This window comes from Schistocerca piceifrons, chromosome 5, assembly GCF_021461385.2.
Source record: "Schistocerca piceifrons isolate TAMUIC-IGC-003096 chromosome 5, iqSchPice1.1, whole genome shotgun sequence".
Classification (NCBI taxonomy): domain Eukaryota; kingdom Metazoa; phylum Arthropoda; class Insecta; order Orthoptera; family Acrididae; genus Schistocerca; species Schistocerca piceifrons.
The window spans coordinates 313,050,622-313,064,064 of NC_060142.1; the positions used below are offsets into that span (position 1 = coordinate 313,050,622).

Sequence of the window (13,443 nt, forward strand, 5' to 3'; positions counted from 1 at the left end):
TGGATTTTCACCTGTTATTACTATGTTGCTGTCATCAGCAAAAAGTATTTTTTCGCCATGTATGATACTTTGTGGGAAGTCGTTAATGTATATAAGAAACAATATTGGGCCTAATACACTTCCCTGTGGGACGCCTATATTCACATTTTCTGGGTCAGACAGGTGTTTTATAAGGGAATTGTTTGAAACTTGTGATATCTCAACTCGTTGAACTCTGTTTTCCAAGTATGATTTGAACCACTTCTTTGTCACACCTCTTATTCCTATTTGCCCTAATTTCTGAAGTAAGATTTTGTGGTCAACTGTATCAAAGGCCTTGGACAAGTCTAAAAAGATACCACTTACATTTTCACCTTTGTCCAGTGCTTCTACTTTAGTGAACTGTGCTATAGCATATTGTGTGCCTTTTCCGGGCCTAAAACCAAATTGGTCATTGGAAAGAAGATTATATTTATTCAGGTAATTTAGCAGACTCTTTTTGACTAGTATTTCTATTATTTTAGAAATGATAGTTAGAGATCGGCCTGTAGTTCTCTACATTTTCCATATCTCCGTTTTTAAGGATAGGTATAACTTTTGCTTGTTTTAGGTACTCCGGAAAGTATCCAGATTCGAAAGATTCATTAATTATGTCTGTTAATGGGCCCTTTATGGAGTCTATACAATCATTAATTACGCAGACTGGGATTTCATCAAGTCCTACTGAAGTTTTATTTTTTAGTTGGTGTACTACTAGTGCCACTTCCCTTTCTGTAGTTGGCAAGAGCACCATTGAGTTTGTTGGCTGGTTCTGAGTAGGTAAATCATAAGTATCTGGAAATTTCTGCTGTAATGTTTTTCCAATACTACTGAAATATGAGTTTACAAAATCAGCTAATTTTTTAGGGTTACCTATTGGTATATCTTTGTTTTTAATATGTGAATTGAGGTCCTTTTTAGCAGAGTTAGATGTTTCCTGTTTGACGATGTTCCAGGCTGCTTTGCTCTTGTTTTCAGCTTCAAGTAATATTTTGTTGTTTGAAAGTTTTTTTGCGGCTAGCAACACCTTTCTGTAAATTTTCCTGTACTTTTTGTAGGATTGCAGAACTTCTGGGTTAGATTGATTATTTTTTATGGAGTTGAGATATCTAAGAGTTTCTGAGGATTTTTTGATACCTGTAGTCACCCACTGATTTCTCTCTGTAGTTTTAATTTGATAAAGAGTTTTGGGAAACATCTCTTCAAATCTGAGTTTAAAAATTGACATGAACTTGATAAATTTCTGATTTGCGTTGGTTTCTGCATAGACTTCCCTCCAATCTTCATATTCTAGCTGGGATTTAAACTGATGCAGGGCTGATTTGGAAAACATTCTTTTGTATGTACAAAGTTTAGGAGGAGTTTCTACATGAATGTTAGTTTTTAAGATCTGGCAGAGGTGGTCTGCTAGGCCCAGGTTTTGGACAACAATATGACATTTTTTACTATCAAAATCTGTAGCTACATGATCTATAGATGAGGAGGATTCTTTCGTTATTCTAGCTGGACAATTAACAAGGGAGGATATTCCATAACAGCTTAGAATATTCACATATATGTTGCTAGCCTTATCAGGCTTCATCATATTAATGTTTAAGTCACCACAGATAATTACATTTGCTTTTGGTCCAGAAACCTTGTCTAAGCTTTGATTCACTTTTGAGAAGAATATATCAATGTCTCCACTGGGAGAGCGGTACACACAAAATATGACTAATTTTTTTGCTATGCCAGGTCCTATTATTTCAACAGCGGAAAGTTCGAAATGTTTGTCCTCACCTAGATCTAAAAGATCATATCTTACTTTAAATGACATACCTTTTTTTTACATAGATACATGAACCTCCACCATTCATTGAGATTCTGCTATAGTAACAAGCAAGGTCAAATGAGGCTAATGCAATGTGTTCAATTTGCTTCCCTTTGCACCAGTGTTCAGTGATACACAAAATTTGACTATCAAATTTTTCCAATTCTACTTCTAGCTGTTGTGCTTTGTTCTTTATGGCTTGAATGTTTTGGTGAAACACTGTTAGGCATTTGTTTTCACTTATCTTGGTGGCGCCTTTCCCTTTAGACCTGATGCTAAAAAATCCTTTAGATGAGCTGGTGGCATGGTTATTCTTCTGTTGATGACAGTGGAGGTGAGTCTGTTGCCGGTTTGACTTGGAAGTTGGTGTATCTGAAGGTATCTGCCTTATGTTAGTCTTGTAACTGAGGCCGGGTACCAAAAATCCTGCAGAGTTGAAAGTTTCCTGGTTCTTGTGCTTCTTCTGTTTGCTTCTGTTACTGCTGATGATGGTGAAGCTGGTGAAAAGTGTTTTACTGTTGAAGACTGAGGAGCGGCCAATACTGATGAAAGGTCGTTGGCTGTTGGCACATCAGGCGTTTTTTTTCTTGTTAATGATGCAGTTGCGTAGTATGTAGCTGCTTCTGCTGAAGCTGCTTTGGAAACTTCTGTCCTAGTTGAATCATTTATCTCAGCTGTTTTTGAAGAAAGTGGAGATTCTAGTGCTGGACCTGTTGTCAGTGATTCAGTTTCATTTTCTTGTTGGAAATTTTCAGTTGCTGTGTTTGGTGGTGGAAGTGGTATGGTCGTGCTATTCTTGTCCTTAACTGCCTTCACTGCATTAAGGATTTCTCGACTAATGAATGATTTTCCGAGTTTATTTCTGTGAAGCCCATGCCTTGTAAAATGACTTCTCTCTGCGGATGGTACGTCCACATATGTGGCATTTGGGAGGCTTCGGCAGATTTTCTCAAATTTCCTATTAGTAACTGTGATTTCTTTGTTGACACAGGATTCTTCTATAAGATCATGTCTTTGTGGGATACTAGCAATGAAGAAGTTAACATCTGTAATTTTCTGTAATGTACTTCTTAGAGCTCTTGTGGCGAGTTTGCCCTCGTTCCTATAAACATCATTAGCACCTCCTATTATTAGACAGTTGCTTCCCAGCTTCAAAGAATGTTTACAGTCTTTTAGAACTTCGCACAAAGGGGCACCTGGTTTCGTTATTCCACTAACCTTGAATATAGTTTGCATGTTACACAAAATGTCGGCTAAGCCCTTTCCATGACTGTCTGAAAGTATGAAAATATCTTCTTTTTTCTTCTTACCTGTATTGGTAGATATTTTGCTTGCACGATAAGTATGTTCCATGTATTTTCTGGTAATTCCTTTCTTGTTATTACAGGACTTTGTAGGCCTACTGAAATGATTTGTGGTCGCTGCATTTGATGAAAGTACTTCCTTTCTTTGGCTCTTTTCACATATTTCATATTCATCACACGTTAAAAATTCAAACTTATTTGCTTGTGGGAGACGAAAGTTGTTTTCATTATGATTAACACGACAAAACTTTTTAGGCCTAATAAAGTTACCGTTTTGAATGGTCTATCACCCTTTGAATGGTCTATCACTTCTTCCAGCTTCTGTACACTATCTATCACTGATTCAAGCTTCTCTACATATAGTTTAGCTAACATAAGATCATATTTTAATGAAGAAGTCATGCATTCTTCTTCACATTCCGTTTGTAAACACACGATATGACGATAGTTACAGTGCACATTTCCACAGTCACAGGTCATGTTTTTTTCCTCTAAGACATTTAAACATTGACGATGGATCCATTTCTGTGACCACGAACATAATTTAACGCCATATTTCACCTTCTTACTGCATTTTACACACACAGGATTTAAAAACTCATAATTTTCCGCGGATCGGTTTATTAGTACGTCTACACGCGCCGCCATCATGATATAACTAAAAAGACTTATGTCCAACTTATGAACATATAAGAATTATTGCAAGAACACTGAAGCCTACTATACAGTGGCTGCACATCGTAAACAATATTATCACATCTACACAACTCAGGTGACAGGAAGTCACAATTCGAGCACTGAGAAAATGACATCGTCCCAACCATGTATGAGGCCTCTCAATCCCTGGAGACTTAGAAGACCTTCTGGCAAACTAGCTTAAATATGGGACTCTGGCATTGTAATGTATGGATGAGAAGATGGACACAACAGAAGACACAATACAGAAGATACGTAACTAAGCCACAACTAATTCTCAAAGTATCACATACTCTGTAACGGCAATGAAGGTGTTCAAATTTAAGAGAGATGTGTGGATTAGATTTCACTAAGATAGCTCATTTCAAATACAGTGTACTAAGGGAGACACTGCAACACTCTTACCTGCAACTGTAGACTTCATGAACAGACTGTGGAACTCCTAGTCAAAGAATATTCTCAGAAGAAATATTCTGGAATGCTCCAAGACTTCAGCATATCTTCATTTCTTACACAGAAATTGCTTGCAGCAATTAAAATAATCAGTTTTTGCAAATATAATGTAATTGAATAGATATAAAGTCTACTCGCCAATTAGCAGCAGGAGGACACACATATAAAGGTTCGTAAATTTGCAAGCTCTTGGAGCCAATATCCAGCTCACAAATTTAAATTTGTATGTGTGTTCTCCCGCCACCACCAAGTGAGCAGACTTTTTATCTATCCAGTCACAGTGTAGAAGCTGTTTTGCTGCACACACAAACAATAAAATCTAAATGGAAGACCAGAGTTAAACTCTGTGTCAGCCTTGATGTCACTAGGTGTGGAGCACAAGCTTACTCTGGACAAGAAAGGCAAAGGAAACTGGCTTTATGCTTGTCTGAGGACTAAAAGAAAACATGAAAATCAGGCTTTAGGCTTGCGTGAGGATTAAAAGAAAACATGGAAAATCTACGTCAAAATGGCCAATTGGAGAATGGAACCTGCCTCCCCTCAAACGTAATTTCATTGTATTAACCACTTGGTGTTACAGCTGAAGCAGCAGTGGTATAGTGTTCTTCCAACGTTAAGCAACATTGCATGTTTGTATTTTGTTATGTATCTAGTCTCATCAAACACAGTTTCAAAGTAGTTATTAATTTACTGTTACATATTACAAATGTTTTCATTTCATCTGTGAATGTACGGGATACTTATTGTATTTGGGTATTGTAAAATAAACTCCAACACTATTCTAAGCAATAAGGGTAGTCTGAACATCAAAACACTTTCTTAGGCATGTACCACTGCAGGTAATTTGTCCTAGCTTCTCTCTGTCCTGTATAAGGGAACTGAAAGAATTAAACATGGAATCTGAATGAAGGTGCATTTTTCTCACATACAAATATGTTTCACAGTTAAAAAAAAAAAAAAAAAGAGAGAGAGAGAGAGAGAAGGGGTTTATAGTCTGCAATGTCCCCAGTTGCTGGTAACTGTTCAAGTTTTTGCAATAGTCCAACAGCTGATACCAAACCAAATAAATCATGTCATTAACAGCTATATTTGTGTCGTTTGTCATAAATGTCCTACAAAGTGTGAACATCATACAAAGAGACAAGTACTTTACAACTGGCTCACCTGCAGGTTGAGTTGATGAAACATTTTTTTGTGGTGGAGGTGGTAGTGGTATAGGCTGAAATGGATTATAGAGGGACCTTGGCAATGGCTGTGGCTGCTCCTGCTGTTGCTGCTGGAAGTTCTGAGGATGAGTCAAGCTTCCACTTGTTGATGGCTGTCTTGTTTCTGGTGTGACAGTGACTGTTACTTCCTCCATATCTGTCAAATGACACAAATTAGTCAAAAATGACAACTGCATAAAGGAAGCACTAAGAATATCACATCACTTACTCCCATACGGTATTGCTCCTCTTCGGCGCTTGCAGCAACAGTACAGACACCATTTACAAAGTACCACAAGAAGGCCAATTGGTATTATAATAAAATAATGCCGCTTCCTATATACTCTGAAACAAAATAATGTATTGAAATCAGCATGGACTAATAATAGCAGTGTGTTTTATACAAATTACAATAATGTTTTAAAGAGGGGATGTTAGAATGAGAGTTTTTGCTTCTAGCGAGGTATTCACTGCACTGTATAACCATTATGGGTTATAACTGTATACAGGACCTGGACTCTAACTTGGATCCATGCCTTCGGGAAAGTATTCTTCTAGTTGAGCCATCAAGGAACAACCCAGCTGACTTTATACAAGTAGTGTCACTAGGAGACAAGGTATTCAGAAGAGAGATTTGAGGTTCATTACCGACTTGTTAAGCCATCACAAGTGTTTCACGGAAATTCCCAACAAACTCTGATTATAAACACCAATAGATATTGTGCATCATGGAAAGTATTGCTATTATAATTTTAAGAACAGATATTACAAGGCAAACGAAGAAAAACAATAAATCCACCCACAAAATATTACATAATTGCACTGGGAGTAAAATTAGAGGGATTTGGGGGATGGGGATGGGTTAAACAGGTACACGGTGTTCCTTCCACTACACGCTGTTAAGTAGATTTAAGTGTAGGCACCGAAGTAAGTGTCAAATCCCTAGTGAATGAGACCAGAACTGAAACTGAGGTTAGCAAAGCAAAAGCTGAAATGCTTAACTCTGTTTTCAAAAGGTTCCTTTATGAAGGAAAACCCAGAATAAGTGACCCATAAAACTGCTATCTAATGTCCTTGACATAGATTTGTTGGAGAATCATATAACATAATCTGAGCCCACAAATAATAAGATATCTTGAACTGAATGATTTCCTCAATGCCAACCAGCATGGATTCTGAAAACATCAATCATGAGAAACCCAACTCTCACTTTTCTCTCATGACTTACTGACAGCTTTGGATCAAGGTAGTCACATAGATGAAGTATTTCTTGATTTTTGAAAAGTATTTGACTCAGTACCACATATACACTTATAGTTAAAAGTGCCATCATATGGGATATCAAATGAAATTTGTTACTGGATTGAGGTCTTTTTGGTAGGGATGACGCAGTGTGTTATCGTGGGTGGAGGGTCATCATCAGATGTGGAAGTAACTTAAGGTGGAGGACCCTTGCTGTTAATGTTGTATATTAATGAGGTTGTAGATAATATTAACAGTAGCCTCAGGCTTTTTGCAGATGATATAGTTATCTATATTGTAGTACTGTGTCAAAGAAGCTACATTAACGTTCTGTCAGATCTCAATATAATTTCAAAGTAGTGCAGATATTATTGACTTGCTTTAAATTATCAGAAATGTACAATTGTGTACTTCATCACAAAATGAAAAAAATATAGTACCCTATGACTGTAATATCAGTGAATCACTGTTGGAATTGGCCAACTCATACAAATACCAGGATGCCACACTTTCTTGGGATATGGAATGGAATGATCACAGAGGCACAGTCATGGATAAAGCAGGTGACAGACTCCGGTTTATTGGCAGAATTGCACTGGGAAAGTGCAATCAGTCTACAAAGGAGATTGCTTACAAATCACTCATGCAACCAGTTCTGGAATACAGCTCAAGTGTGTGGGACCAATACCAAGTAAGATTAACAGGGGACGCTGAACATATACAAAGAAGGGCATCAAATGATCACAGATTTTTTTTGATCCATGGGGGAGTGTCACAGATATACTGAAGGAACTGAACTGTAAGATTCTTGAAGATAGACGTAAGCTATCTCAAGAAAATGTATTAACAAAGTTTAAAGAACCAGCTTTAAATGGTGACTATTGGAATATACTGCAACTGGCCATGTATCATTCACATAGGTGTCGTGAAGATAACATCAGAATAATTATTGCAAGCACAGAGGCATCTGAACAATCATTTTTTCTGTACTCCATATGTAAACCGGACAAGAAGAAACCCTAATATCTGGTACAATGGGATGCAGCCTCTACCATGCAATTCACAGTGGTTTGCAAAGTGTAGATGTAGATACATTCATTAGCACCTTGATTGTTCCTTCCACTACACATATTGAGGTAGGTTTTATGTGTAGATATGTTCATTAGCGTGTTGATGCTGTGAAAAATTTGATTACTGTGTAAATTCCTCTACCTTAGGCTAGCTAATCTTGCAGTGAGCAGGACAGCCTATGTGGAGACTGAAATCAAAAGAGACTGGTAGGAGTGGATTTAGATTATGAGGGGCACACACTTTTATTTTATCTTCTTTATTACAAGTTCCAAGATGCCTTGATGTGAGCATACTGCTAGGATACAGAAAAAGTCAAAAAATAACAGTAAGAATCACATGTAATTAGTTTTGAAGCTTGCAGTCCAATACACAAATAAACAGTCCCATGAATAGTAAGATACCAGTGCTCAGATACTGTGTTCATATAGTAACATTTAAGTCCATCACAAAGCACAGGTATTACCTTATTTTAAGGACTATAATATGCCATGGACTATAAAACACATATTAATTTTCAAGCATTTTTAAATAACATTTTTACCATTTTATTATTAGATTGCAAAGCCAGATTAAAGAAAGAATATCTTGGTTCATAAAACCTATCTGACCTTTAAAATCCCCAAAAAACTATCTTCTTCTACTTCTTCTTCTTCTCCTCCTTCCTCTTCTTCTTCTCCTTCCTCTTCATTACCATCGTTGTCTTCTTCATATATGAGATGGTCTTCACTGCCATCGAGAGCATTACATATGTCACACTTCTTGGAAGATTTAACAATAATGTCTACTCTCAATCTACACCACGACTGACCACCACTGACACATTTGTCTGATTGTAGATCATTTTAAAGTTCCCTCCAGCAGGAATTAATGTTGAGTTTGATCCATCACCCATTTGTTCCATTCCTTCTCATATACAATTTAAACAGCTTATCAAGAAATCAAGAGGATGGAATTGTGAAGTGTCCTCCCAGAATGGCAAGCTCTGTTTTTCCCTGTCTCAATTCCTCTTTCGCAGAAATTTTCAAATGGCTACTAAACTGCTCTAGCACAAGAAGAGAACTGTTCTTCAATAAAGCACCTTTCCTTCTCTTCCACATTTTGTCAATCTATAATTTCATACCAGCCATGTCCCTCCAACTCTTGCCATGTATGTGAACAACACCTGGCAGTATTTCAGAAGGTTTTGGCATTGTTTTGCACTTGAAAGTGGTCACTGGATTAAGTTTGGTACTGTAAGCACTACATGAAAGGACAGCGGTGTAGTGCATTTTTTCATGTCCACTTGTTTTCGTAGTTACAGTTCTAGCATCTTTCATGGCAACACATCTGTTAGTTGCCACATCAAATGTCAGAGGGGTTTCACCCATATCTGCTATTTGGGTTAGTTCTACACTGGTTTTCTTTCGATGCTGACTAATCAAGTGATGGAAAGATAATATTTTCTCTTCATACTCTTGTGGCATTTTCTGAGATATTTTCGTTTTGGTTCACATGCTAAGTCTCTGATGCTTCATGTATCTGTAGCAACAGCTCTACCCTTGTCAAGTTCCACAATAGTGCTAGGTTACAAGCATATGTTTGAATCATTTTTTTATTAATTACAATGTCATTTTGATGGTGTCCTTGAATCCATTTCAGTATCTCATGTTCTGGTTTTGGCCTTTTTGCATTTGCTCCTCTTTTTGCACATTTAGTCTTCCTGACTATCAGCTCACCAACTGCAAATGGTTCTTTCTATTGGTGGAGGACTGAAATGCTGCTCAGCTGTTCTGTTTCCACATTGTCTTGCGTATGCTGTTAGTTTCAATTTAGAGTTCACATCATATGAATATCTTTTATTTTTTTCTATTATGAAACTAACTACTAACAAAGATATTGTAGTGTTACTGATAACACAAATCACTTTCAGTTCAAGTATACTGGCACCATAGACTGCAATGATATATCATCACAGGCTAGACAGTGTTCTGGCTTTGTAATGGTGGGGTGGGAGAGAGACCGTGTTAGCAAACTTGTGAATTGTCAGAACTCATGTTCGTCACATCAGTGCACTGCTGTATTCTTCAGTTAACTTAATATCCTCCTGTAGTCATCTCTTTTAAGGGTCTGCAGAACAGTAGCTCCTCTTTTACAGAGTGCTCATTAATATAATGGACAAAAAGTAAATTGATGACATCAGTCGATTCATCAAGATGAATCGCAAAAGAAGAACACGCAGGAACTCTTTCCAAACTTTCATTTTTGACAGAATTTGACATATTTTTAATCTATCAGTCGATCATATTGTCAGACAATGGTACCATATTGACTTTTTTTGTCAAAGATTCTCCAAGAATGCACTGTACTACACCAATATACATGGCTACACTAAATCTTCAGCTACCACATGAGGCTTGACAGTTTTGGCAATTCTGTAACTAACATGATAGGCACTTCAAGAGCATTCTTATTGTCACTGTTTGCAGAGGATACAAAAGTAGTTTAATCATTTTTCCATGTGTTAGTTTTCCATGTGAAAAAAATTCAGCAGAGTTGTTTACATGGGTGGGGTGTTTAGTTTTTAAATGGCGTTTTGGTATAGAAGGTTTCTGAATACTGTTAGCAAGAATGTCTCCACTAATAACACACTGTTTTCATGGACACTTCTTGACACTTACCTAATGTAATTATCACCTGTCTCCCTTTCAAACTTCCGCTTTTCAAACAGTTCTCTTTTCAACCATTTATCTAATTTAATGTGAACAGAAGTGATTCCGATACACTGACAACTTACTGCATTTGCCACAAGGAGAGAATAAGTAGGCTATTGTTGTAAAACAAAGGCCTGACTGCCATGTAGACATTCCTCAGTGGGTTGCAGTACTGTTGTTAGTATTGTTAGAACACAAAGAAGATGGCAGACTAAATTTTCATTGTAATGAAATCAAATGCATTCCCAATGTGGTTACATAACTGTAAATCAGGCAGTCAAGGTAAATATTAATTTATTATGTAAATAATGTGATAATTTCTGGAAGTTACACATACACTATGTGATCAAATGTATCCGGACACCCCCAAAAACATAGGTTTTTCATATTAAGGCATTGTGCTGCCACCTACTGCCAGGTACTCCATATCAGCAACCTCAGTAGTCATTAGACATCATGAGAGAACAGAATGAGGTGCTCCATGGAACTCACGGACTTCAAACATGGCCAGGTGATTGGGTGTCACTAGCGTCATACGTCTGTATGTGAGATTTCCACACTCCTAAACATCCCCAGGTCCACGGTTTCTGATATAGTTAAATGGAAACATGAAGGGACTCATGCCACACAATATCATACAGGCAGACCTTGTCTACTGACTGACAGAGACCCCTGACAGTTGAAGAGGGTCATAATGTGCATTAGGCAGACATCTATCCAGACCATCACACAGGAATTACAAACTGCATCACAATCCACTGCAAGTACTATATGACAGCTAGTCGGGAGGTGAGAAAACTTGGATTTCATGGTCGAGTGGCTGCTCATAAGCCACACATCATGCCAGTAAATGTCAAACGACGCCTAGCTTGTTGTAAGGAGCATAAACATCGGAAGACTGAACAGTGGAAAAATGTTGTGTGGACTGACAAATGATGGTATGGGTATGGTGAATACCCAGTGAACGTCATCTGCCAGTGTGTGTAGTGCCATCAGTAAAATTTGGAGGCAGTGGTGTTATGGTGTGGTTGTGTTTTTCATGGAGGGTGCTTGCACCCCTTGTTGTTTTGCTTGGCACTATCATAGCACAGGCTTACACTGAAGTTTTAAGCACCTTCTTCCTTCCAACTGTTGAAAAACAATTCAGGGAAGGCAACTGCATCTTTCAACATGATCGAGCACCTGTTCATAATGCACAGCCTGTGGTGGGGTGGTTACACAACAATAACATCCCTGTAATGGACTGGCCTGCACAGAGTCCTGACCTGAATCCTATAGAGCACCTTTGGGATGTTTTGGAACGCTAACTTCGTGCCAGGCCTCACCGACCAACATTGATGCCTCTCCTCAGTGCAGCACTCTATGAAGAATGGGCTGCCATTCCCCAAGAAATCTTCCAGCACCTGAGAGCTGAAGCTGTCATCAAGGCTAAGGGTGGGTCAACACCATATTGAATTCCAGCATTTTCAATGGAGGTTGCAATGAGCTTGTAAGTCATTTGCAGCCAGGTGTATGTAAGAAGGGGCATTATAGGATTAATTTAATTCTAAACCAATAATATTAATAATAATGATGATGATAATAGTTATTATTATTATTATTATTATTATTAGTAGTAGTAGTAGTATTATCATCCTTACAAACCTAGGAAAGAGTAATACGCCTTACCTCAAAACCCACCATTATTGAAAAGAGTTCTGGTGAACTCCTGAAACAGTTTGCAAACTCCCTGGGGTTTCACTAATCACAGAGTGGGAAATGATGAACTAGATTATAACATTTTAGATATTAACAAAAAAGATAGAAAAAATGAAAAATATCAAGGTACAATAGGCAGGGAAGTAAATTTGTTCAACCTAAAGCTGCAGAACTTGAAAGTGACAAAAAATAGGTACTACTTTATGAGAGGGAAGTTTTAATGTGTGGGGGAGTCTTAAATTTAGCCAAGAATCTTCTAGAAAGTAAAATTTTCTGATCAGAATTATTATAAACTAACATGTTTCTTTAACAAATGCATACATTTCAGAAGCAGAAAAAATGAGGCTACTACACTGTAACAATGGATTTTGAAAATAATTACATCTTAAAAGTGGAACATTCTATCTTACATGGACTACTGATGAAATGAGATTAGAAAAGGAAAAAAAAATATAGCTGTCAGGAGTTGTAAGATAAAAGGTATGATAATCCCACCTTCCCTTGTTACAAGGCATCATTAAATTTTATTGTAATGCCCATTTTCTTATACAAAATTGTGGTCAACAGCTATTGAATTGTTGGCTAATATCTCAGATAACAACATATCCAGCGTCAGCCCATATGGCAGGCCAGCTACAGAAACCTACTATATTATGGTATGAGACTCCACCAGGAGTACTCTACAGCTACACTGGGGAGGGTTGTTGTCAGACAAATTCATTTGAGAATTTGGTGTGGCTGATGCAAATGCAACACAAGATGTTTGCTTCTTTATAAGAGACTGGGAGTGAAGTTTGCCATCCTTTAATAATCTCTTGAATTTCCCACAGTTTGGTGGGGCATGTGGTACTTTTCCACTCATTTTCTCATTCTTTCATAATACAATGTTGCACATAGCTCCCTAGGTCAGTGTCTGGGGTTCTCAGACCTAATGAAGCCATTTTGATTCCCTCCTTAGACAGTCTGTTAGTGAGTTCACTACTTGGTGTACTATGTGGCTCAGTATCCGAAGAAAAGTAACATAAAGTTACATGTCTATGGAGCTTATATAGTAGACCATAGATATTGATAACTACTGTGTTTCATGAATAGCATTGCTCTATTGCTAACAGTCTACTCAAGAAATCACTGTGCATGAGGAAGTTCTGGGTTGGAAGAGTTCTGACTCTGGCTGTCAGCTCTGGTTAATGTGCTGCATGCATTTGGTAGAGAGGACTGCTCAGGACTACCCACAGATACACTGGGGTAGATAACAT

General features: G+C 37.6%; 1 protein-coding gene across 1 annotated transcript in view; it reads right to left on the bottom strand.

The window, feature by feature from the left end:
- The window catches only part of LOC124798669, a 100,430-nt gene that overhangs the window by 28,907 nt on the left and 58,080 nt on the right, over nt 1–13,443 (bottom strand). Inside the window, exons 3-4 of the mRNA XM_047262169.1 lie at nt 5,716–5,831; nt 5,446–5,643 (exon numbers count right to left, since the gene is read on the bottom strand). Of these exons, the coding sequence (XP_047118125.1) occupies nt 5,446–5,643; nt 5,716–5,831 (314 nt within the window). The remainder of the gene's footprint in view (nt 1–5,445; nt 5,644–5,715; nt 5,832–13,443) is intronic.